Source organism: Mobula birostris, chromosome 13 (assembly GCF_030028105.1).
Source record: "Mobula birostris isolate sMobBir1 chromosome 13, sMobBir1.hap1, whole genome shotgun sequence".
In the NCBI taxonomy this organism is placed as follows: Eukaryota; Metazoa; Chordata; class Chondrichthyes; order Myliobatiformes; family Myliobatidae; genus Mobula; species Mobula birostris.
In genome coordinates this window covers 104176241-104202141 of record NC_092382.1, presented here as the reverse complement: position 1 = coordinate 104202141, position 25901 = coordinate 104176241, and the positions used below count along the sequence as shown (strand labels likewise).

The window sequence follows — 25901 nt, the reverse complement described above, 5'->3', positions numbered from 1 at the left end:
CCACACACGTCCTGTGTCAGACACAGAGTTAAGATCACTCCACGCAGTCCCATCACACACTTCCGAGGTCAGACACAGAGTGAATCTCCCTTCACACCGTCTCATCCCACACTCCCGGGGTCAGACACAGAGCGAATCTCTCTCAAACCGTCCAATCACACACCTCCTGTGTCAGACACAGAGTTAAGATCCCTCCACACCGTCGCATCATACACTTCCGGGGTCAGTCACGGACTGAATCTGCCTCTGCACAGTCCCAGTACACACTCCCGTGGTCAGACACAGAGTGAAGCTACCTCGACACCGTTCTATCACACAGTCCCGGGTTCAGATATAGAGTGAATCTCCCTCCACACCGTCCCATCACTAACTCTCGGGGTCAGACACAGAGTGAATCTCCCTCCACACCGCCCATCACACACTCCCGGGGTCAGACACAGAGTGAAGCTCCCTCCACACCGTCCCATCACAGATTCGTGTTGTAATCAGCAGAGAGAAGCTTTGTAGATACCTTTCGATTCTTGGCATTAATCAAATAAATTTAATTTCCCAGAGATTTGTATCCGACAAACTTGTGTCCCGAAACCGCGCATACTGGATTGGAAAATGCGAAGGCGGGTGAGATATGGACTGATCTGTGGGGTGAGAGTTCGCGTTGACTTAGTCGTGACGGGAGAGAATGGGATTAGTTTGTGATGAGACTGTACGTGGTTGTCGGGAGAGTGTGCTACAATGGAAGCATTTTGAGGCCGACATGTGTCTGTCGGGGAAAGACAGTCCAGTGGGAATTTTTCGGAAACCGCCAGGGGGCAGTGCAGAGTGTTGAACACACAGGGATTTTATCGGTACTGACGCATGTCGGTGAGGAGAGCGCGGTGAAGTGGAATTATTTTGGAGATAGTCGCCGGACTGTGAGGAGAAGGAGCAACAGCGGGATTTGTTTGATGAATGACAAAGATCTGAGGGGCGAGAGTAGGACAGCTGGAGTAGTTTGGAGACCGATACAGGGCGGTGGACACAGAGTGAGTTAATAGGATTAGTTTGCGAACTGACGGACGGAGGGCGAGAGAGGGTGCCTGTGGTATAAGTCTGCAGGCGGACCAGAGGCGACGGTGAGAGCCCGGTGTAGTGGGATATGTTCGAAGACTGACAGGAAGCTTTGGGTCGAGGGAGGGGCAACACGATTAATCTGGGACTGACACAGGGCCGAAGGAAGAGTGTCGACCAGAGGAATTCGTTTCGGGACAGCCAGAAGTCTGTGGGGAGACAGTGGGACAGTGAGACAGTGGGGTTTGTTCGGGGACTGAAACAGATCTGAAAAGAGAGGGTGGGCCTGTTCGATTGGTATGGGGACTGACAGACGACTGTGGTGAGGAAGCGGTTCTGTGGGATTCGTTTGGGGAGACACGTGGCTGTAGGGTATCATTGGGTCAGAACAATTAGTTTGGGGACTGACACAAGATTGTCAGGAGACATTGGGATCGTGGTATCTGTCTAGGTACTGTCACGGGGCTGTGGAGAGAGAGTAGGTAAGTGAGATAAGTCTGCGGACTGACTCAGGCTGTTAGGAGAGAGCGATGTTATGGGATTAGCTTGTGGACGGTCTCGGCTCCGGTTCTCTGCTGGAGCTGCTTTGTCTCTGTTTAAATTGTTTAACCCTCTTGGACAGGAATGTTGCCTGGGGTCTCCTGTACAAGCAGTCCTCTGGAACGTCCAACTGCAAAGACTGCGAATCGTACGCAGGGAAAGACCCTTGCAAACATGATCGGCGTTTCATCTGCGAGAAGGCGGCACCTTTGCTCCCGGAGATTCCTGAAATGTTCCACGATCTCTGTCAACAGCCAGTGGAGACGACATGAATCAAATGACTAACCCCAGTTTCTCCTCCTTCTCTCTCCTTCACTCTCACTCCTGGATACTTTCAAATTTTCCTCCAAACCCTCTCTGCCTCTCCCTCCTACTCCATCCCCTCCTCTTGTCGTAACAATATTCTCCCCACCACACACCGACAAACCTCTCTCTCTGTGTATCACCTTCTTTCTCGCCATTTCCTCCTTCCCATTTTCTTTCCGCTCCATCTAACTTTCTCTCTACCCCTTCACCTCCTCTTATGTCTTCGCCCTTTCTCAGCCCGCTCTTCCTCTGCTCGCTCTGTCCACAACTTTCAACTCTATCCCCCGTTCTGTTGCCTCTCTACCCCTCTCTCTGACTTCCCTCCCCGTTCTCTGTGAACCATCCGTCTCCCTTATCACTCTCTCTCGTTCTCCTTTCCACCCACTCTCAGCTCAAGCCTGTGCTGTCCGGTCCTCGATAACCCAACCCTGGGTAAAGGACTATGCCTATTCCCTGTGTCTGTGCCTCTCTTTTGTTTATCGAACTCTGTAAATTTACAAATACGCTCCAGGGAATAAAGTCCCAGACTCCCCTCACTCTCTCCACAACTCAGTCCCTCGAGGTCTGGCAATATCCCCGCAGAACTTCCTGTACACGCTATCCAGTTCAATGGCATTTCCCATAAAGCACAGCGGCCTTGCCGACGTGTTGTCGCACTGCAACGTCATCTCCCGACTCCTGTAGTCAGTGCCCTGACTGGTGAAGACCAGCCTGCCGGGTGTCCTCTCCACACGTATCGGATGTCTTCCAACGGAATCGCTATTTGTTTTATTATCTGATACTTATGCAGCCTGGAATGCGTTCTTTCGCAGCATCGGTACAGCGAAAAGATGTAAAATTAATGTGAATTACAAAAAAACAAAGATAATAAAAACTTTAAAATGTCGATGTTGGTGCACAGGAGTTCAATAATGTGGTAGTGGAAGGGAAGAAGGTGTTTCTGAATCGCTGAGTGTTCAGGCTTCTGTATCTCTTTCCCGATGGTAGTTTTGAGCAGGGACCTTGTCCCGGGGTGAGGGGCCTCACTGATGAAGATCTCCTCGATGCTGGGGAAGGTGGGGCCTTTGACGCCGGGTGATCTACATCCCTCTGCAGCCTCCTGTGACCCTGCCCCTTGCAACCTCCACTCCAGGCGGCGATGCTACAAGTCAGCATGCTCCCAACGTTCATCTGTAGACATGTCCTAGTCTTCAATGAAAGGGCAAATCTTCTCAGACTCCTGAATTTGCAACACTTTCTGAAACGAGAGAGCTATGGCTGGTGGTGAACAGGCGTAGAGTATGTCTGGAATGCACTCAGACTCAGACTTGAAATAAACAAACCGGCAGTAAGGAAATCCGAAGATTAAATCACAATCTGTAGAACCAGAAATGGATCCCCTACAGCACGGCCCCTTTAACTACTGACAGGCAATAATTGGCAGTAAGAGCCTTTAGGGGAAAGTGACAGCTAACCACACTCCCGGAACTGGAGATTCCGAATCCTGGATGCCGCAAATAAAAAAAAAAATGTTTTCTTCGTGTTTGCATGCCCACTGTAGATCCTCCGAGATGCTGACACACAGCAAGACAGGAACGTGAAATGCGATCATAGGATGGAGAGGCTGAATTAAGCTACTTGGCCCATTGGGTCTGCTCCGCCATTTCATCATGGTCGATCTATTTCTCTCTCAGCCCCAATATCCTGCTGTCTCCATGTATCCCTTTATGACCTGACTAATAAGGAATCTCTCAATCTCTGCCATAAATTTCATGCCTTAACATTCACAGCCGATTGTGGCAACAAATTCCATCGATACACCCCATTCAGGTAAAATAAATTGCTCCGAATCTCGGTTATAAAATGATGGCCCTCTATTCCATGTTAACACACTGGCCATAGACTCTGCCACCACACGCAAACTGCTCTCCACGTCTATTTTATCGAAACCCCCATCCCCACCGCCCCATGTTCTTCTGAGATACAGCCATCAAACTTTCCTGATTTGATAAGCGTTACAATCCCGGAATAATTCCCATGAACTTCCTTTCAACACTTCCCAGTGCAGGCACATCTGGCCAGATTAGATACAGGACCCAGAGACGTTCACAGTCCTCCGGGAGGCCTCGCCAGTGCTTTATAAACCATTAACTTTACATCCGTGATTTTATATTCTAGTGCACTTAACATGAATGCTAACATTGCATTTAGCTACCTGCGATTGAGGAAATTACAATTCCCATGCGAGGCAAATATGTAGACAGTCAGGATGCTCTCAATTCTACCGGGGTAGAAAGTTTTAAGGTTTGGGGAGCTCATACCAAACTTCGTCAAACTCTGAGGTGAAAGAGGGGCCGTTGTGACTTTTTCATCACAGAGCCGGTAGGTATAGACCACATAAGATCCTCGGTGATTTTTATGCCGAAGATCTAAAGGTTGCTCACCCTCTCAACAGCAGATGTAATGACGTCAATTGAGCTCAGCTTGACTCCATTCCTCTAGTGGTCAGCACCTTTGCTTTTGCTATTTACTCTGTACTCTGCCTTGGAGTTTGCCCTTCCAAAGTGTACCACCTCACTCTTCTCCCGTTTGAATTCCATCTGCCACTTTTCAGCCCACTTCTGCATCCTATCGCTGTCTCTCTGCAATCTTTGACAATCGTCTACACTATCTACAAACCACCAAGTTTTGTGTCGTGTCCAAAATTGCCAACCCACCCTTCTGCCCCCACATCCAGGTCATTGATAAAAATCACGAAAAGTAGAGGTCCCAGAACAGATCCTTGTGGGACACCATTAGTCACAATCCTCCAATCTAAATGTACTCCCTCCACCACCACCCTCTGCCTTCTGCAGGCAAGCCAATTCTGAATCCACCTGGCCAAACTTCCCTGGATCCCATGCCTTCTGACTTTCTGAATAAGCCTACCGTGTGGAACCTTGTCAAATGCCTTACAAAAATCCATATAGATCACATCGACTGCACTACCCTCATCAGTATGCCTGGTCACCTCCTCAAAGAACTCTATCAGGCTTGTTAGACACGATCTGCCCTTCACAAAGCCATGCTGACTGTCCCTGATCAGACAATGATTCTCTAAATGCTTATAGATCCTATCTTTAAGAATCTTTTCCAACAGCTTTCCCACCACAGACGGAAGGCTGCCTGGTTTAGAAAGTATGCATTATGATCAGAAATTAAGGGAGCTAGGGCTTTACTCTTTGGCGAGAAAGAGGATGAGAGGAGACATGATAGAGGTGTACAAGATAATAAGAGGAATAGATAGAGTGGATAGCCAGCGCCTCTTCCCCAGGGCACCACTGCTCAATACAAGAGGACACGGCTTTAAGGTAAGGGGTGCGAAGTTCAAGGGGGATATTAGAGGAAGGTTTTTTACTCAGAGAGTGGTTGGTGCGTGGAATGCACTGCCTGAGTCAGTGGTGGAGGCAGATACACTGGTGAAGTTTAAGAGACAACTAGACAGGTATATGGAGGAATTTAAGGTGGGGGCTTATATGGGAGGCAGGGCTTGAGGGCCGCCACAACATTGTGGGCCGAAGGGCCTGTTTTGTGCTGTACTATTCTATGTTCTGTGTTCTATGTCCACAAACAGCTTCTTTGTTTTGGCGACATTGAGGGAACTACACCCGCCCCTTCTCCATCATCCCCTGTCGTCCCCGATGCCCATTCCCCAATACGCACCTCATTCCCTGCAGCTCTCACGTCTCCGTTACTACCCACTGCCACCCAAACGCCTCCGTCTCTGTGTTCACAGGGAAATGTGGGGAGAATGGGTAGAGTTGCTGTCTGGTGTTCAACTTCTTCCCGTCCACCGGATATCGATCTCTCGGGCTCAGTCTCTCTGCATTTCCATGTGAACAGGCGGGTCGTGTGGTTCCACACGGTTTCCTCCCTGTGAGTGCAAACTTAGTACGACCTCACTGCACTCCATCTCGCCATGGTCCTTCTGCATTACATCCACTCACACACAGATACTATCTCTGATGGGATGTTGTGGAGGGAGCTTCACTCTATGTCTGACCACAGGAGTGTGTGATGGGACGGTGTGGAGGGAGATTCACTCCGTGTCTGACCCCGGGAGTGTTTGATGGGACCATGCGGAGGAAGATTCACTCTATGTTTGATATCGGGTGTGTGTGATGGGACGGTGTGGAGGGAGATTCACTCGGTGTCTGACCCCGAGAGTGTGTGATGGGATGGTGTCGAGGGAGTTTCAGTCTGTGTCTGACCCCAGACTGTGTGATAGGACGGTGTGCCGGAAGCTTCATACTGTTTCTGACCTCAAGGGTGTGGGATTGGACAGCGTGGAGGGAAATTCACTCGGTGTCTGACCACGAAAGTGTGTGATGAGACGGTATGGCGGGAGCTTCATTGTGTTTCTGACCCCGGGAGTGTGTGATGGGACGGTGTGGCTGGAGTTTTACTTTGTATCTGTCCGTGAGAATATGTGACCCTCCGGACCGTTTGATGGGATGCTGAGGTAGGAGATACAATCTGTGTCTGATCCCGGGAGTGTGTGATGGGGCCTTGTTCAGGGAGGGCGTCTCTGTCTCTGACCCCGGGTGGTGGTATCGAACTGTCACATTTCCGGCAGGTCAATATCCTGTAGGAGCGGTAGAGAATGGGAAGGGGGGAAAAGGAGTGCAGAGAGTTTTGGGGAGAAAGGAAAATGGGAGAAATTCAGAGACGGCTCAGTGAGGAGTCGAGTGAAATGGAAAGGCAGACGGATAAAGAAGTTAGAGATTCAGAAAGGAGCAAAACTGGACCTTCTGTGGGGATAGTGACGAAGTTTGTGAGGGGAGACATTGGGGGATGCAGAGGGAGAAGGGGATAGACAAAATGTGACAGCGGCAGTTTGAGAGTGGGGCACATAAATGGAGAGGTAGAGTGTGGAGGAGGTTGATAGGGAGGATGAAGGAAGGGGCGAGAGGAAAATAGTATGGAAGGGAGGGCGAAGGAGGAAATAGGGAATGGGAGAGATGGAGAGGGCGAGAGTGGGAGAAGATATCTGGAGAGAGTAGAGAGAGGGGAGGGGTGAAGAGAGAGAAGAGCGCTGGGGGCCGTTAGGTCGTAAGGAGAGAAAGGCTGTGATAGAGCTGGCGTTGATGGCGAGCGGGCGAGAAATGGGATAGAGAGGATTTCAGGAACGTAGAGCGATATGTCTATGAAATTTGTCAGTCTTATAGTTCATTGTTTAACAAGTAGTAGTATATCACGGAAATTGGACGTGTCCGTGTTGTCCAGAAGACGTTTCGCCACTCACCCTCCGGATGAGGTTTATTCAGTTCTGATCCATGCTGGGTAGTTTTCCGGCTGATAAACTCTGTGAGTTGTTTGAAGGTACAGAAACCAGGTGAAGGTCGGGAAGAGTCGTAGAGGTGATGAGAGGGTCATTAGTCTTATCTTTGCATGAACGGCGGTGTGACCTACTGTGGGGACGCCGGGGTTGGGATCTGAGGACTGCATTGCAAGTAGCTGATAAGTGGTGTCGTGCCCCACCCCCTCTGTTCAGGGGTGGGTTTTACGGTCTGACAAAGATGGCAATTTTTAACCCCTCTTTCAAAGCACCTGTCCTCTCTGTTCATGATGTGCACATTGCTGTCTTCAAAGGAGTGTCCATTGTCCTTTAGGTGTAGATATACCGCCGAATATCGACCTGAGGGGTGAGTGCTCCTACTGTGGGCCATCCGCTTGTGAAGTGTTTGTTTTGTCTCGCCGATACACAGAACTGTGACGTTCCCTTGCAATCGATAGCATATAAGCATTGCTCAGTTTATATCTGGGTTTATGATCCTTGGAGTGAACGGGTTTCTGTCTGAATGACTGTGTAGGTTTAAAGAACACAAGGATTTGATATTTGCTGAAAACCTTTCCTGGTATCGCTGAAACTCCAGCTACGTCTGGGAAGTCTGTGTTTTCCGTCTCCTCTGCTCCTTATTGCTGTCTGCTGGGCTGACGTCACTGCTGATCATTTATGTTGCTGTCTTGACGAAGGTCCAGTCAGGTTGACCGCACGCTTTCAAGACGTATTTCAAAAATCTGTGCTCCCTGCTTTTAACTGTAATATTGGTTGGCTTATTCTTCGAGCGGTGATATTCGTGTTCTGATAACGCAAAATTGTGTTCTAATGGGTGATAAGAGTCATACCTTAGAGAGGGATCTGTCTGTGTTGGTTTCCTGCAAAACCCAATATCCAGCTCAAACACGAGGAATAGTAAGAGATTTGAAAGTAGGGGAGTGGGGGGGGAGAGTATCCAAAATGATAGGAGAAGACAGGAGGGCGAGGGATGCAGCCAAGAGCTGGAGAGTTGATTGGCAAAAGGGATATGTAAGTTTTGAAGTGGACACCTGGATTTGAACCAGGGACATCTTGATCTGCAGTCAAATGCTCAACCACTGAGCTATACACCAACATGTAAATCTCTTACCAGCTATTCATTCAGTTATTCCTGACGAAAGGTCTCGGCCCGAAACGTGGACTGTACCTCTTCCTAGAGATGCTGCCTGGACTACTGCGTTCACCAGCAACTTTGATGTGTGTTGCCAGACAGAGAGAGGAAACTATGCTCTGTGGCTGATCTCCGGAATGTGCAATGGGATGGTGCGATTGGAGCAACACCCACAGTGTGACACTGTTGTATGTGATGGGACTGTAGGGGAGAGCGACACCCAGGGTGCTATACTGACCGTGCGTGGTGGGACAGTGTGGAGGGAGATTCACTCTGTACCTGACCCCGGGAGTGTGTGATGGGACGGTGCGGAGGGAGATTCACTCTGTGTCTGACCCCGGGAGTGTGTGATGGGACGGTGTGGAGGGAGATTCACTCTGTGTCTGACCCCGGAAGTGTGTGATGGGACGGTGTGGAGGGAGATTCACTCTGTGTCTGACCCCGGGAGTGTGTGATGGGACGGTGCGGAGGGAGATTCACTCTGTGTCTGACCCCGGGAGTGTGTGATGGGACGGTGTGGAGGGAGATTCACTCTGTGTCTGACCCCGGAAGTGTGTGATGGGACGGTGTGGAGGGAGATTCACTCTGTGTCTGACCCCGGGAGTGTGTGATAGGACGGTGTGGAGGGAGATTCACTCTGTGTCTGACCCCGGGAGTGTGTGATAGGACGGTGTGGAGGGAGATTCACTCTGTGTCTGACCCCGGGAGTGTGTGATAGGACGGTGTGGAGGGAGATTCACACCGCGCAGCTCCGTCCCTCTCCCGATCTCTCCACTCACCAATACCCAGCACTTCGGCGTTCCAGTACTCTCGAGTTGTGTGTGTTTCTCGGAGATGGTGTGTGTGTGTGACGGGATGGTGTGCTGCGAGAAGAGGAAGGAAGGGGAGGAGAGAGGAGGCCAGGTAAAGGGTGATGAGACTGCAGTCACTGATGTAAGTGTTGTTCCACCGCATGACCGCCCTGTGCGTGCAGAGCTTGGCGAGGCTCAGAACCTGGTGATAGATATCCGGTGGAAGGGGGGAGGTGTAACACCAGACGCCATCTCTCACTCACAGTCCCCACAATTGCCCATCAACACAGAAAGGGAGACGAATGGGGTGGCGACGGAGATAGGGATAATGTTAATGGATTGAGCAGGTAACAGAGATAGGGAGGGGTGCAAGGAAAGTAGGGGATAAAGGAGAAGGGAAGTGTGTCGGGAAAGGAATGAGTCACGGTGACGGAGATCGCCTTTAAGTGTCAGAGTTTGACAGATTCTTGATTAGTCAGGGCATGAAGGAATTTGTTGAAAAGGCAGGAGATCATGGCTGAGAGGGAAATGGATCAGAGATGATGCAATGGCGCAGCAGCCTGGAGGGCCTATCACTGCCCCCATATCTTATGGACTTATGTAAGTTGCTGTGTTGGTGGGTGTCAACATCTCAGTGGATCTATTCTGGGCCAAACACATTCATGCAAACACGAAGAAGGTGTCATGTTCCCGATTGAACAGCGGAAGTTATCCAAGTGTCGGGACGCCTATTCCCCGGAATGTAGTTAGCTGCCGCTTTCACTTTCAGACTCAGACTGACAATTATTGCCATTCAACATTACTTCATTGAACGTCTATCGTTAAAGGCCCCGTGCTGAGCACTCAGTGCTCAACCGTAGAGAATGCATTGCTGGTACTACTGCTGGTGATTTTGTTTTTGGTTATCGATACTGTCGTCTTGTTCATTTCGAGTCTGTGTCTGAGCATATTGCAGACATTACGCTGCTCTAGCATTCACCACCACCCAAAGCTCTCTCATTGCAGAAGGGTTCTCCAGGTCCTTCACTGAAAACTCGCAAAGTTCGCCAGATGACCGTCGGGAGAATTCTGGCTTGTCGCATCGCCGCCTGGTGTGGAGGCTACAACGCACGGGGTCGCAAGAGGCTGCAGAGGGATGTAGACCGAACCAGCTCCATCACGGGCAGAACGCTCTCCAGCATCGAGGACATTCTCAAGATGCGATGCTTCGAGAAGGCGGCATCATTTACTGAGGCCGCTCACCATCCGGGACAAACTCCTTGCTCTTTGCTACCATCGGGGGAGAGGCAGAGGAATATAAAAACTCAATGATTCAGGAACATCTTCTTCCCCTCGTCCATTATATTTTGAACGCATGAGCACCGGCCTCTCCCCACGGCCCCGTACCAGTCCCCAAGATATTCCCACACTCCGACTTTCTCGCCACGGAACCGTATCAGTCTCCAAACTAACCTGACTGCTTCACTGTCCCCACACGCCGGTCTGCTTCCCCAAAATATTCCCACTGATCTACTCTGTATCTCAAAGCCGCGTGTCTGTTCCCAAAATATTTGCTCTCCCCAGTCTCACCCGGACCCCCGTAACATTACACAAAATTATTCCACTGTCTACTCAATTCTCGCAGCTTGTATCAGTCCCCAAATAAAAACCACGACCCATTCGCTCCTCAAAATCCTACATGAGCCCAAATTTCACCTGGCTTTGCATTATCCAATCCAGTATGAACTGTCTTGGTCGTCGACAGCTTTGTTAGCAGAATTCTGTCAAATTAAATTGCTATCATTAATTATTGAATTCGAGCTCTATTTAAGGAAAATCTCTCGCTCTCTAACCCCCGGAGATGCTGATAGGACGGTGTGGAAGGAGCTTCAATATGTGTCTGACACCGGGAGTGTGTGATGGGACGGTGTGGAGGGAGATTCACTTTGTTTTGACCCCGGGAGTGTGTGGTGGGACGGAGTGGAGGGAGATTCACTCTGTGTGGCTGACCCCGGGATGGTGTGATGGGAAGGTGTGAAGGGAGATTCACTCCATGTCTGACCCTGTAGTGTATAGTGTGACGGTGTGGAGGGAGCTTCACTCTGCGTCTGAACCTGGGAGTGTGTGATGGAGCAGTGTGGACGGAACTTTACTCTATGTCTGACCCCGGAATATCTAATAGGACGGTGTAGAGGAATCTGCACTCTAATGTTGATATATCTTCTAGCACCTACCTCTTCCTCATTTTAATTTATTGCAGAAACTTTGATTGAGAGTTTGTACAATGTTGTTTGGTTCCATCGTAAGATATTTCAAATGTGTGTATGCAATAACACCGGTCTTCATTTCTGATCCCCTCCTGGGAACACGCTGGATCTGAATATCGTGAGCAGGGAACAGTGAATCTCCCTCCATTAATTTTACTGGGAAAAAGGCATCCTTTCACACCGTCCTGTCACACTCACCTGGTGTCAAATAAAGAATGAAACTCCCTCCACACCAGTCCCTGCACACATCCCCGTGGATAGATACAGATTGACATTCCCTTAAAAACCGTCCCATCACACATACCCGTGGTCAGACACAGACTGTTGTTCACTCCGCACCGTCCCATCACAGTCGCCAGTGGTCAGACACAGAGTGAAATTCCCTCCACTCCGTCCCATCACTGACTCTCGGGGTCAGAAACACACCGAATCTCCAGTCACACTGTTACGTCACACATACCTGGGATCAGACAGTGACTGGGGTCCTCCGCACCGTCCTTCACAAACACACAATGTCCATCGCCGAATGAGGCACTGCCGTCAGACGCTGAACGAATCTATCTCCGGAGCACCGCATCTCGCACACCCGGGTACAGACACTTACTGACTCTTCCTCCACACGTTAACATCACACACTGTCAGTTTAGCACACTGGGTGTCGCTCTCCGCTACAGTCCCATCACATACAACAGTGTCACACTGTGGGTGTTGCTCCAATCGCACCTACCCATTGCACATTCCGGAGATCAGCCACAGAGCATAGATTTCTCTCTCTGTCTGGCAACACACATCAAATTTGCTGGTAAACGCAGTACTCCAGGCAGCATCTCTAGGAAGAGGTACAGTCGACGTTTCGGGCCGAGACCTTTCGTCAAGACTAACTGAAAGAATAGCTGGTAAGAGGTTTAGATGTGGGGGTATAGCTCAGTGGTAGAGCATTTGACTGCAGATCAAGAGGTCCCTGGTTCAAATCCAGGTGCCCCCTTCAAAACTTACATATCCCTTTTGCCAATCAACTCTCCAGCTCTTGGCTCCATTCCTCGCCCTCCTGTCTTCTCATATCATTTTGGACACACCCCGCCCCCCCAGCCTCCTACTTTCAAATCTCTTACTATTCCTCGTGTTTGAGCTGGATATTGGGTTTTGCAGGAAACCAACACAGACAGATCCTCTCTAAGGTTTGACTCTTACCACCCACTAGAACACAATTTTGCATTGTCAGAACACGAATATTACCGCGCCGAGAATAAGCCCACCAATATTACAGCTAAAGGCAGGGAACACAGATATTTGAAATAAGTCTAGAAAGCGTGCGGTCAGCCTGACTGGACCTTCGTCAAGACAGCAACATAAATGATCAGCAGTGACGTCAGCCCAGCAGACAGCAATAAGGAGCAGAGGAGACGGAAAACACAGACTTCCCAGACGTAGCTGGAGTTTCAGAGATACTAGGAAAAGTTTTCAAAAAATATCAAATCCTTGTGTTCTTTAAACCTACACAGTCATTCAGACAGAAACCCGTTCACTCCAAGGATCATAAGCCCAGATATAAGCTGAGCAATGCTTATATGCTATCGAATGCAATGGGAACGTCACAGTTCAGTATATCGGTGAGACAAAACAAACACTTCACAAGCGGATGGCCCACAGTTGGAGCACTCACCCCTCAGGTCGATATTCGGCTGTATATCTTCACCTAAAGGACAAGGGACACTCCTTTGAAGACAGCAATGTGCACATCATGAACAGAGAGGACAGGTGCTTTGAAAGAGGGGTTAAAAATTGCCATCTTTGTCAGACTGTGAAACCCACCCCTGAACAGAGGGGGTGGGGCACGACACCACTTATCAGGTACTTGCAATGCAGTCCTCAGATCCCAACCCCGGCGTCCCCACAGTAGGTCACACCTCCGTTCATGCAAAGATAAGACTAATGACCCTCTCAACGCCTCTACGACTCTTCCCGACCTTCACCTGATTTCTGTACCTTCAAACTACTCACAGAGTTTATCAGGCGGAAAACTACCCAGCATGGATCAGAACTGAATAAACCTCATCCGGAGGGTGAGTGGCGAAACGTCTTCTGGACAACACGGACACTTCCAATTTCCGTGATTTACTACTACTTGTTAAACAATGACCTATAAGACTGACAAATTCCATAGACATATCGCTCTACGTTCCTGAAATACTCTCTATCGCATTACTCGCCCGCTCGCCATCAACGCCAGCTCTGTCACAGCCTTTCTCTCCTTACGACCTAACGACCCCCAGCGCTCTTCTCACTTTTCACCCCTCCCCTCTCTCTACTCTCTCCAGATATCTTCTCCCACTCTCGCCCTCTCCATCTCTCCCATTCCCTATTCCCTCCTTCGCACTCCCTTCCATACTATTTTCCTCTCGCCCCTTCCTTCACCCTCCTATCAACCTCTTCCACACTCTACCTCTCCATTTCTGTGTCCCCACTCTCAAACTGCCGCTGTCACATTTTGTCTATCCCCTTCTCCCTCTGCATCCCTCAATGTCTCCCCTCACAAACTTCGTCACTATCCCCACAGAAGGTCCAGTTTTGCTGCTTTCTGAATCTCTAACTTCTCTATCCGTCTGCCTTTCCATCTCACTCTACTCCTCACTAAGCCGTCTCTGAATATCTCCAATTTTCCTCTCTCCCCTAAACTCTCTGCACTCCTATTCCCCCCTTCCCATTCTCTACCGCTCCTACAGGATATTGACCTGCCGGAAATGTGACAGTCCGATATCACCACCCGGGGTCAGAGACAGAGACAGCCTCCCTGAACAAGGTCCAATCACACACTCCCGGGATTAGATACAGTGCATCTCCTAACTCAGCGTCCCATCACACGGTCCGGAGGGTCATATATTCTCACGGACAGATACAAAGTAAAGCTCCAGCCACACCGTCCCAGCACACACTCCCGGGGTCAGACACAGAGTGAATCTCCCTCCACACCGTCCCATCACACACACCCGGGATCAAACATAGAGTGAATCTCCCTCCGCATGGTCCCATCACACATTCCCGGGGTCAGACACGGAGTGAATCTCCCTCCACACCGTCCCATCACACACTCCTGTGGTCAGACAAAGAATGAAGCTCCCTCCATATCGTCCCATCACACACTCCTGAGGTCAGACAGAGAGTGAAGCTCCCTCCACATTGTCCCATCAGAGATAGTATCTGTGTGTGAGTGGAGGTAATGCAGAAGGACCATGGCGAGAAGGAGTGCAGTGAAGTGGTGCTGAGGTTGCACTCACAGGGAGGAAACCGTGGGGAACCACACGACCCGCCGGTTCACATAGAAATGCAAAGAGACTGAGCCCGAAAGATCGATATCAGGTGGACGGGAAGAAGTTGAACACCGACAGCAGCTTTACCCATTCTCCCAACAGTTCCTCTTCCTCTTCCATGTTCCCTGTGAACACAGAGAGGGAGGCGTTTGGGTGGCAGTGGGTAGTAACGGAGCCGTGGGGGCTGCAGAGAATGAGGTGGGTATCGGGGAATGGGCATCGGGGACGACAGGGGATGACGGAGAAGGGGCGGGTGTAGTTCCCTCAATGTCGCCAAAACAAAGAAGCTGTTTGTGGACCACAAGAGGAATGGAGTCAGGCTGAGCTCTGTTGACATCATTAGATCTGCTGTTGAGAGGGTGAACAACCTTTCGATCTTCGGCGTAAAAATCACCGAGGATCTTATGTGGTCTATACCTACCGGCTCTGTGGAGAAAAAGTCACAACGGCGCCTCTTTCACCTCAGAGTTTGACAAAGTTTGGTATGAGCTCCCGAAACCTAAAAACTTTCTACCCCGGTAGAATTGAGAGCATCCTGACTGTCTACATCATTGCTTGGCATGGGAACTGTAATTTCCTCAGTCGCAGGTAGCCAAATGCAATGTTAGCATTCATGTTAAGCGAATTAGAATATAAAATCACGGATGTAAAGTTAATGGTTTATAAAGCACTGGCGAGGCCTCACTGGACCCAGTGAGCGTCTCTGGGTCCTGTATCTAATCCGGTCAGATGTGTTTGCACTAGGAAGTGTTGAAAGGAAGTTCATGGTAATTATTCCGGGATTGAAACGCTTAGCAAATCAGGAAAGTTTGATGGCTGTATCTCAGAAGAATAATGGGGCGGTGGGGATGGGGGTTTCGATAAAGTAGATGTAGTGGGAAGTTTCCCTATGGTGGGAGAGTCTAAGGCCAGTCGGTTAACATGGAATAGAGGGCCGTTATTTTATAACCGAGATTCGGAGCAATTCATTTTGCCTGAATGGGGTGTATCGATGGTATTTGTTGCCGCAACCGGCTGCGAAGGTTAAGGCATGCAATTTATGGCCGAGGTTGAGAGATTCCTGATTAGTTCGGTCATAAAGGGATAAAGGGAGACAGCGGGATATCGGGGCTGAGAGGGAAATAGATCTGGTCCTAGGGTTGAGGTTCTGAACTGGAAGAAGGCCAAATTTGAAGAAATGAGAAGGTTCTAAAAAGCGTGGATTCGGACAGGTTGTTCTTTGGCAAAGATGTGATTGGTAGGTGGGAAGCCTTCAAAGGGGAAATTTTGAGAGTGCAGAGTTTGTATGTTCCTGTCAGGATTAAAGGCAAAATGAATAGTAATAAGGAACCTTGGTTCTCAAGGGATATTGCAACTCAGATGAAGAAGAATAGGGAGTTGATAAAGAAGAAGAGGGAGTTGTATGAAATGTATAGGAAACAGGGGGTAAATCAGGTGCTTGAGGAGTATAAGCAGTGCAAGAAAATACTTAAGAAAGAAATCAGGAGGGCTAAAAGAAGACATGAGGGTGCCTTGGCAGTCAAAGTGAAGGATAATCCAGAGAGCTTTCACAAGTATATTAAGAGCAAAAGGATTGTAAGGGATAAAATTGGTCCTTTTGAAGATCAGAGTGGTCGGCTTTGTGCTGAACCGAAGGAAATTGGGGAGATCTGAAATAGTTTTTTTTTGCGTCTGTATTTACTAAGGAAGCTGGCATGAAATCTATGGAATTGAGGGAATCAAGTCGTGAGACCATGGAAACTGTACAGATTGAAAAGGAGGAGGTTCTTGCTGTCTTCAGGAAAATAAAAGTGGATAAATCCCCGGGACCTGACAGAGTGTTCCCTCGGACGTTGAAGGAGACTAGTGTTAATATTGCGGGGGCCCTAGCAGAAATATTTAAAATGTCGCTGTCTACGGGTGAAGTGCCGGAGGATTGGAGAGTGGCTCATGTTGTTCCGTTGTTTAAAAAAGGATCGAAAAGTAATCCGGGAAATTATAGGCCGGTGAGTTTAACGTCAGTAGTAGGTAAATTATTGGAGGGAGTACTAAGAGACAGAATCTACAAGCATTTGGATACACAGGGACTTATTAGGGAGAGTCAACATGGTTTTGTGCGTGGTAGGTCATGTTTGACCAAACTATTGGAGTTTTTCGAGGAGGTTACCAGGAAAGTGGATGAAGGGAAGGCAGTGGATGTTGTCTACATGGACTTCAGTAAGGCCTTTGACAAGGTCCCGCATGGGAGGTTAGTTAGGAAAATTCAGTCGCTAGGTATACATGGAGAGGTGGTAAATTGGATTAGACATTGGCTCGATGGAAGAAACCAGATAGTGGTGGTAGAGAATTGCTTCTCTGAGTGGAGGCCTGTGACTGGTGGTGTGCCACAGGGATCAGTGCTAGGTCCATTGTTATTTGTCATCTATATCAATGATCTGGATGATAAAGTGGTAAATTGGATCAGCAAGTTTGCTGATGATACAAAGATTGGAGGTGTAGTAGACAGTGAGGAAGGTTTTCAGAGCCTGCAGAGGGACTTGGACCAGCTGGAAAAATGGGCTGAAAAATAGCAGACGGACTTTAATACTGACAAGTGTGAGGTATTGCACGTTGGAAGGACAAACCAAGGTAGAACATACAGGGTTAATGGTAAGGCACTGAGGAGTGCAGTGGAACAGAGGGATCTGGGAATACAGATACAAAATTCCCTAAAAGTGTCGTCACAGGTAGATAGGGTCGTAAAGAGAGCTTTTGGTACATTGGCCTTTAATAATCCAAGTATTGAGTATAAGAGCCGAATTTGAGGCCGAATCTGGAGTATTGTGTTCAGTTTTGGTCTCCAAATTACAGGAAGGATATAAATAAGGTTGAAAGAGTGCAGAGAAGGTTTACAAGGATGTTGCCAGAACTTGAGAAACTCAGTTACAGAGAAAGGTTGAATAGGTTAGGACTTTATTCTTTGGAGCGTAGAAGAATGAGGGGAGATTTGATAGAGGTATATAAGATTATGATGGGTATAGACAGAGTGTATACAGGCAGGCTTTTTCCACTGAGGCAAGGGGAGAACAAAAACAGAGGACATGGGTTAAGGGTGAGGGGGGTAAAGTTTAAAGGGAACATTAGAGGGGGGCTTCTTCACACAGAGAGTGGTGGGAGTATGGAATGAGCTGCCAGACGAGGTGGTAAATGTGGGTTCCTTTTTAACATTTAAGAATAAATTGGACAGATACTTGGATGGGAGGTGTATGGAGGGATATGGTCCGTGTGCAGGTCAGTGGGACTAGGCAGAAAATGGTTTGGCACAGCCAAGAAGGACCAAAGGGCCTGTTTCTGTGCTGTAGTTTCTATGGTTCTGTGGACCATGATGAAATGGCGGAGCAGACCCAATGGGCCAGGTAGCTCAATTCTGCCTCTCCGTCCTATGATCGCATTTTACGTTCATGTGTTGCTGTGTGTCAGCATCTCGCAGGATCGACACTGGGCATGCAAACACGAAGAAAGTATATATATACTTCTTTTTTTTTTTATCGGCGGCATCCAGGATTCGGTATCTCCATTTCCGGGAGTGTGGTTAGCTGTCACTTTCCCCTGAGGGCCCTCACTGCCAATTATTGCCTGTCAGTAGTTAAAGGGGTCGTGCTGTAGGGGATTCATTTCTAGTAATACAGACTGTGATATAGTCTTCGGATTTCCTTACTGCCGGCTTGTTTTTTTCAAGTCTGAGTCTGAGTGCATTCCAGATATACTCTACACCTGTTCACCACCACCCATAGCTCTCTAGTTACAGACAGGTATGGCGAAGTCAGGGTTCTGAGAAGATTTGTCCATTCTCTGAAGACTAGGAAATCTCTACAGATGAACTGTCGGGAGCATGCTGACTTGTAGCATCGCCGCCTGGAGAGAAGGCTGCAGCGGACAGAGTCACAGGAGGCTGCAGAGGGATGTAGATCAATCGGTATCAAAGGCGTCACCTTTCCCAGCATCGAGGACATGTTCAAGATGCGATACCTCGAGAAGGCGGCTCCATCAGTAAAGCCCCTCACCCCGGGACAAGGTCCCTGCTCAAAACTACCATCGGGGAAGAGGTACAGAAGCCTGAACACTCAACGATTCGAAAACAACTTCTAAACCTGCAACAACACATTTTTGAACTCTTCCGCACCAACATCGACTTTTTAATGTTTTTATTGTCTTTTTTTTGTAATTCACAGTAATTTTACATCTTTGCGCTGTACCGATGTTGCTAAAGAACACATTCCAGGCTGCATAAGTATCAGATAATAAAACAAATAGCGATTCGGGTGGAAAATATCTGATACGTGTGGAGAGGACACCCGGCAGGCTGGTCTTCACCAGTCAGGGCACTGACTACAGGAGTCGGGAGATGACGTTGCAGTGCGACAACAGGTCTGCAAGGCCGCTGTGCTTTATGGGAAATGCCATTGAACTGGATAGCGTGTACAGGAAGTTCTGCGGGGATATTGCCAGAACTGGAGGGACTGAGTTATGGAGAGAGTGAGGGAAGGTTGGAACTTTAATCCCTGGAGCGTATTTGTAAATTTACAGAGTTCCATAAACACAAGACGGCCACAGACAGAGGGAATAGGCATAGACTTTTACCCAGGGTTGGGTTATCGAGAACCGGACAGCACAGGATTGAGCTGAGAGTGGGTGGAAAGGAGAACGAGAGAGAGAGAGATAAGGGAGACGGATGGTTCAGAGAGAACGGGGAGGGAAGTGAGAGAGAGGGGTAGAGAGGCGTCAGAACTGGGCATAGACTTGAAAGTTGTGGACAGAGCGAACAGAGGAAGAGCGAGCGGAGAAAGGGCGAAGAAATAAGAGGAGGTGAAGGGGTAGAGAGAAAGTTAGATGGAGCGGAAAAAAGCGGGAAGGAGGAAATGGCGAGAAAGAAGGTGATACATAGAGAGAGAGGTTTGTCGGTGTGTGGTGGGGAGAATATGGTTGCGACAAGGGGAGGAGATGGAGTAGGAAGGAGGGGCAGAGAGCGTTGGGAGGAAAATTGAAAGGATCCAGGAGTGAGAGAGAAGGAGAGAGAAGGAGGAAAAACTGGGGTTAGTCATTTGATTCATGTCGTCTCCATTGGCTGTTGACAGAGATTGTGGATCCTTTCAGGAATCTCCGGGAGCAAAGGTGCTGACTTCTCGCAGATGAAACGCCGATCACGATTGCAAGGGTAACTCCCTGGGTACGAATAGCAGTCTTTGCAGTCCGATGTTACAGAAGACACCTTGTACAAGATAGCCAAGGCCACATTCCTGTCCAAGAGGATTAAACAATTTAAACAGAGACAAAACAGCTCCAGCAGAGAACCCGAGCCGAGACCGTCCACAAGCTAATCCCATAACATCGCTCTCTCTTAACAGCGTGTGTCAGTCCGCAAACTCATCCCACTCACCCACTCTCTCTCCACAGCCCCGTGACAGTACCCAGACAGATACCACGATCCCAATGTCTCCCGACAATCCTGTGTCATCCCCCCAATAATCGTACTGACCCAATATCACCCCACAGCCCCATGTATTCGCAAAGGAACTGACAGAACTGCCTCCAAACCACAGTCCTCTGTCAGTCCCCTACAAATCGAACAGGGCCACCCTCTCCCCTCAGATCTGTTTCAGTCCTGGAACAAACACCACTGTCCCACCGTTTCACCACAGACTTTTGGCTGTCCCGAAATGAATACCACTGGTCAACACTCTTCCCTCAACCCTATGTCGTCCCAGATTAATCCCGTTGCCCCTCCCTAGACTCAGAGATTTGTGTCTGTCTGCGAACATATCTCACTGCACCGCGCTCTCACCATCGCCTCTGGTCCATCTCCAGACTTATACCGCTGGCACCCTCTCTCCGCATCCGTGCGTCCGTTCACAAGCTAATCCCATCAACACACTCTGTGCCCACCGCTCTGTATCGGTCTCCAAACTAATCCAGTTGTCGTACTCTTGCCCCTCAGATCTATATCATTCACCAAACTATTCCCGCTGTTGCTCCCTCTCCTCACAACCCAGCGACTATCTCCAAAATAATCCCACTTCACCGCGCTCTCCACCCCGACATGCGTCAGAAACAACATAATCTCCGTGTACTGATCTCTCCCCACGGCCTCCTGACAGTATCGGAAATAATTCCACTGCCCTGTCTTTCCCCGACAAACACGCAGGCCCGAAAAAGTTCCCTTTGTACCACACTCTCCCGAAAACCTAGTGTAGTCTAATCGTAAACTAATCCCATTTTCTCCCGTCAGGGCTATGTCGATGCCCAACTCTCACCCCACAGATCAGTCCAAATCTCACCAGTTCTCGCATTTTCCAATCCAATATGAACGGTCTCCGTCCACAAGTTTGCGGGAGACAAAGTTCTGAGAAATTAAAATTATTTGATTTACGCCAAAAATAGAAAACTGTTGACGGAGCTTCTTTCAGTTTATTTACAACCGGAATTGTGATGGGACGGTGCGGAGAGAGCTTCATTCGGTTTCTGACCGCGGGAGTGTGTGATGGGATGGAGTCGAGAGTGCTTTACTCTGAGTCTGATACCAGGAGTGTGTGATAGGGTGGTGAGGAGGGAGCTTCAATCTATGTATGGCCCCTGGAGTGTGTGAGGGCATACTGTGAAAGGACTTAATAGTGTGCCTGATACCGGGAGTGTGTGATGGGCCGGTGTGGAGGGAGCTTCACTCTGTGTATGGCCCCTGGAGTCTGTGATGGGACGGTATGGAGGGAGCTTCACTCTGCGTCTGATCCCGGCAGAGCGTGATGGCATACTGTGAAGGGGACTTAATAGTGCGTCTGGTAGCGGGAGTATGTGTGGAGGGATCTTCACTCTGTGTCTGACCCCGGGAGTGTGTGATGGGACGGTGTGGAGGGAGCTTCACTCTGTGTCTGACCCCGGGATTGTGTGATGGGACGGTGTGGAGGGAGATTCACTCTGTGTCTAAGCCTGGGAGTGTGTGATGGGACGGTGTGCAGGGAGATTCACTCTGTGTCTAATCCCGGGAATGTTTGAAGGGACAGTGAGGAGGGAGATTCACTCTGGTCTGACTCCAGGAATGTGTGCTGGGAGTGTATTGTGAGTTTACACTCTGTATCTGACCTCGGTGGTGTGTGTTGATTCCTGTGTTACTGCGGGATCTTCTCGTGGCGTGACACATACCGCTTCATCCCTTGAATTGATTTCGAGAAGCCTTGAATCACTGTTTGAGCATTCTTGCATCGCTCTGAAGGAAGATGTGTCAACCGTGGAGACATAATAACACCGGTCTTTATTTCTGATCCAGTGCTTGGAACACGGTTGATCTGGAAATCAGGAATACGGAACAATGAATCTCCCTCCGCACCTTCCCATGGCAGACATACGCCCGGGGTGAGACACACAATGACGCTCCCTCCACACTCTCGCTTCGCATACACCATGGACCAGACACATCGTCAAAATCCCACCACACCGTTTCATCGCACACACCCAGCTGAGACGCAAGGTGTAGCTCATTCTACAGCGACCCATCACATCTCTATCTCGCTCTCCCTCTCCCTCTCTCTCTCTCTCTCTCTCTCTCTCTCTCTCTCTCTCTCTCTCTCTCTCTCTCTCTCTCTCTCTCTCTCTCTCTCTCCCTCTGTGATGAGGAGCGGGCAAGGGCGATGTCGTTTTACCTCTGCTACTCGTCAGAAATTGGCAAATTTCAGCCTTTGATTCAAGAGTCCAGTTCAACTCATAGTCCTGCTGTTGATATTGCAACTGTGTTCTCTTCATCTCCCTGTACTGTTCCCAAAGTAGCTGGTATTTTATGTCGGAGATGATAGGAGACTGAAGAATCTGTGATACTGGGAGAGATGGCCAAGGATTTTCAGCATTTACAGTGACGTGTAAGACAGCAGTACTTTACTGGGCGGGTCGCGGAAAGAGGTATGTCAGTGTCATGGTGTGGTAGTGTGGAGTTCATACTGAGGAGCGTGCAGGCGTCACGGTGACGAGTGCTATGTTACAATGAGGATGTGATGGTTTCGTGTCCCAGTGGTGGGTTTGTATGTCACGGTACTGATCGTGTATGTGCCACGGTAAGGGGCCTGTTAGTATCAGGAATGAGGGGCCTATCGGTGTCACAGTCCAGAGCGCGCTGCCACCGTGAGGTGTGAGTTTGTGTCAGTATCACGGTGATGCTTGTTTCCGTGTCACAGTGAGGGTCATGTCGGTGTTGCGGTGAGGGCACAAGCAACAAGGACAGATGAGCAGCAGTGGCTGGGATTTCTGCGAAAACTGAGTGAAATGCAAGACAGATATATTCCAAATAAGAAGACATTATCGTATAGAAGAAAGACACTACCATGGCTGACAAGTGAAGTCAGAGCCGAAGTAAAAGCAAAAGAGAGGGCACAGAAGGACGCCAAAGCTAGTGGGAACATGGAGGACTTCCGAGTTTTTTTAAATCTTGCAGAAGGAAACTAAGAAGGTCATAAGGAAGGAAAAGATGAATTATGAAAAGCAGCTTGTGACCAATATCAAAGAAGATACTAACAGTTTTTTTTTTTTTTGAGTATATCAACGGTAAAAGGGAGCCGAGGGTAGATATGGGCCCAATAGAGAATAATGCTGGAAATATTTTAATGAGAAGGAGCATTGGAACTGAATGCGTATTTTGCATCAGTTTTCACAGTGCAATGGGTCTGCAGTATACTGCACATTCAAGAGTGTCAAGAGAAGTGAAGTTTGTGCAGTGACAATTACGGCAGAGAAGATGCTCAGGAAGCTTAATGGTCTGAGGGTGCAAAAATCTCCTGGACCTGATGGAGTGCACCCTCGGGTTGTGATGGAAGTAGCTGGAGAGGTTGCGGACGCATTGCCGATTATCTTTCAAGAATCGATAGATTCTGGCATTGTACCGGCTGACTGGAAAATTGCAGACGTTATTCCGCTCTTTAAGAAGAGTGGCAGGCAGAAAAAAAGGAAACTTTAGATCTGTGAGCCTGGCAACTTTGATTTGGAAGTTGGTGGAATCGGTTGATCGGAGTGGGACTGCAGAGTACCTGGAGGCACAGGAGAAGAGAGGCCAACGCCAGCGTGTTGTCCTCAAAGGAATATCCTGCCTAACAAACCTAGTGCAATTCTTTGAGGAAATTACAAGGACGGTACATAAAGGAGATGCAGTACACATGGTGCACTTGGATTTTCAGAAGGCCTTTGACAAGATGCCGCTCATGAGGCTGCCTATAAAAAATAAGAGACCATGAAAATAAGAGACTCAGAGATTAAGGAAGCAAGGGCTTTACTCGTTGGAGAGAAGGAGGATGAGAGGAGACATGATGGATCTGTACAAGATAATAAGAGGAATAGTTAGAGTGGATAGCCAGCGCCTCTTCCCCAGGGCACCACTGCTCAATACAAGAGGACATGGCTTTAAGGTGAGGGCTGGGAAGTTCAAGGGGGATATTAGAGGAAGTTTTTTGTACTCAGAGAGTGGTTGGTGGTGGAATGCACTGCCTGAGTCAGTGGTGGAGGCAGATACACTAGTGAAGTTTAAGAGACTACTAGACAGGTATATGGAGGAACCTAAGGTGGGGGCTTATATGGGAGGCAGGGTTTGAGGGTCGGCACAACATTGTGGGCCGAAGGGCCTGCACTGTGCTGTACTATTCTATGTTCTATGTTCTCTGGAATTACAGGGAGGTTATTAGCATGGCTCGGGCATTGGCAGGTTAGCAAAAAAAAAAAAAAAAAAATGGGCATAAATGAATTAATTTCTGGCTGGCTCCCGGTTACCCGTGGAGTTTACACCCGTCGGTGTTGGGACCGCTGATTTTTACGACGGATTCATTGATTTGGACAACGGTATTGATTGATTAGTGCCTAAACCTGCCGATGATACAAGAGCGGGTAGTGTTGAGGAGGCAGAGAGCCTGCAAAGAGACTTAGATAGTTTCGGGGAATGGGCAAAGAAACGTTTAATGAAATACAATGACAGAAAGTGTATGATCATGTATTTTGGTAGCAGAAATAAACAGGCAGACTATTATTCAGGTTCGCAGGGAATTCAAATTCAGAAATGCAAAGGGACTTTGGTGTCCTTGTGCAAATATCAAACAGATGAACATCCAGGTTGAGTTGATTTTGAAAACGTGAATGCAATGTGGGCATTCATTCCTAGAGTTATAGAGGTATGGAAACCCGGTTTCGCTCCCCCTACAAAGCCTCGTCACACATTGCCTGGATGAGACACAGAGTGAATCTTTCTCCCCATGGCCTCATCCCACATTCCAGCGGTCAGACCTGGAGTGACGATCACTGCACACCGTGCCGTCACGCTTTTCCGGGGTCAGATACTGGGTGTTTTTCCTTCCACACTGTCTCATCACACACTCCCAGGGTCAGACACCGCGTGAAGCTCCCTCCACAGCGCCCCTGACATACTCCCTGGGTCAGAGAACAGAATATAGATCCCTCCACAAAGTCCAATCACACACAGCCTTGGTCAGACGCACTGTCAATCACTCTCTCCGCGACCCCATCAAACACCCCAGCGGTCAGACACGGAAAGAAACTCCCTCAGCACACACGACAAATGTCAGAGGGAGAGTAATTCTCCCTCTACGTCTTCTCATCACATCACCGAGGAAAGTGTCAGACACCCCCTGGTGAGTCACAGATTGAAGCTCTCTCTGAGCAGCCCATACCATGCCGGGCACACTCACGGGGTCAGACTCCCTCCACAACATCCAATCACCCAATCCGGTGTCAGAAAGAGTGAGTGGCCCTCTGCGCTATCCCATCACACATTCCTGGATTCAGACACAGAGATTAACTGCCTCTCCACGGTCCCATCATACATTCCCGGATTCAGACACAGAGTGAGGCTCCATCCACACAATCCCATCAGACACTCACTGATTCAGACACTGAACGAAGCTCCCACTGCACCGTCCCCTCACTCACTCCCGGAAGTCAGAGATAGACTGAAGCCACACCGTCCCATCAGACACTCCCGGGGTCAGATACAGAGTGAAGCCTTCTCTGCAGAATTCCGTCACATCCTCCTAGATTTTACAAAGTGAAAATCATTCTACATGGTACCATAACAGACTTCAGGGATCAGGCATGTGGTGAAGCTCTCTGGGTGCTGTCCCACTGTCAGATACAGAGTGAAGCTGGATCCATCCAGTCCCATCAGAGATTCCCTGATTCAGACATAGAGTGAAGCTGTGATGTTACGTCTCAAATTCCCGT

At 48.9% G+C, this 25901-nt stretch overlaps 3 protein-coding genes and 2 non-coding genes across 5 annotated transcripts in view; 2 read left to right on the top strand and 3 right to left on the bottom strand.

Annotated features, from left to right (window-relative positions):
- LOC140207264 (uncharacterized) overlaps positions 1-2750 on the top strand; it is a 48149-nt gene extending 45399 nt beyond the window's left edge. The window contains exons 10-11 of the mRNA XM_072275718.1: positions 554-618; positions 1670-2750. Coding sequence (XP_072131819.1) covers positions 554-618; positions 1670-1859 — 255 coding nt within the window. The 3' untranslated portion in view covers positions 1860-2750. The remainder of the gene's footprint in view (positions 1-553; positions 619-1669) is intronic.
- Positions 1-25901, bottom strand: part of LOC140207265 (uncharacterized) — a 225897-nt gene that overhangs the window by 78457 nt on the left and 121539 nt on the right. The gene's annotated exons all lie outside the window — the stretch shown is intronic.
- On the bottom strand, positions 8233-8302 carry trnac-gca (transfer RNA cysteine (anticodon GCA)). The gene has a single exon. It is a non-coding gene; the product is annotated as a tRNA-Cys (tRNA).
- On the top strand, positions 12293-12364 carry trnac-gca (transfer RNA cysteine (anticodon GCA)). The gene has a single exon. It is a non-coding gene; the product is annotated as a tRNA-Cys (tRNA).
- The window catches only part of LOC140207418 (uncharacterized), a 37314-nt gene continuing 30256 nt past the window's right edge, over positions 18844-25901 (bottom strand). Inside the window, exon 7 of the mRNA XM_072275944.1 lies at positions 18844-19942. Coding sequence (XP_072132045.1) covers positions 19902-19942 — 41 coding nt within the window. The 3' untranslated portion in view covers positions 18844-19901. The remainder of the gene's footprint in view (positions 19943-25901) is intronic.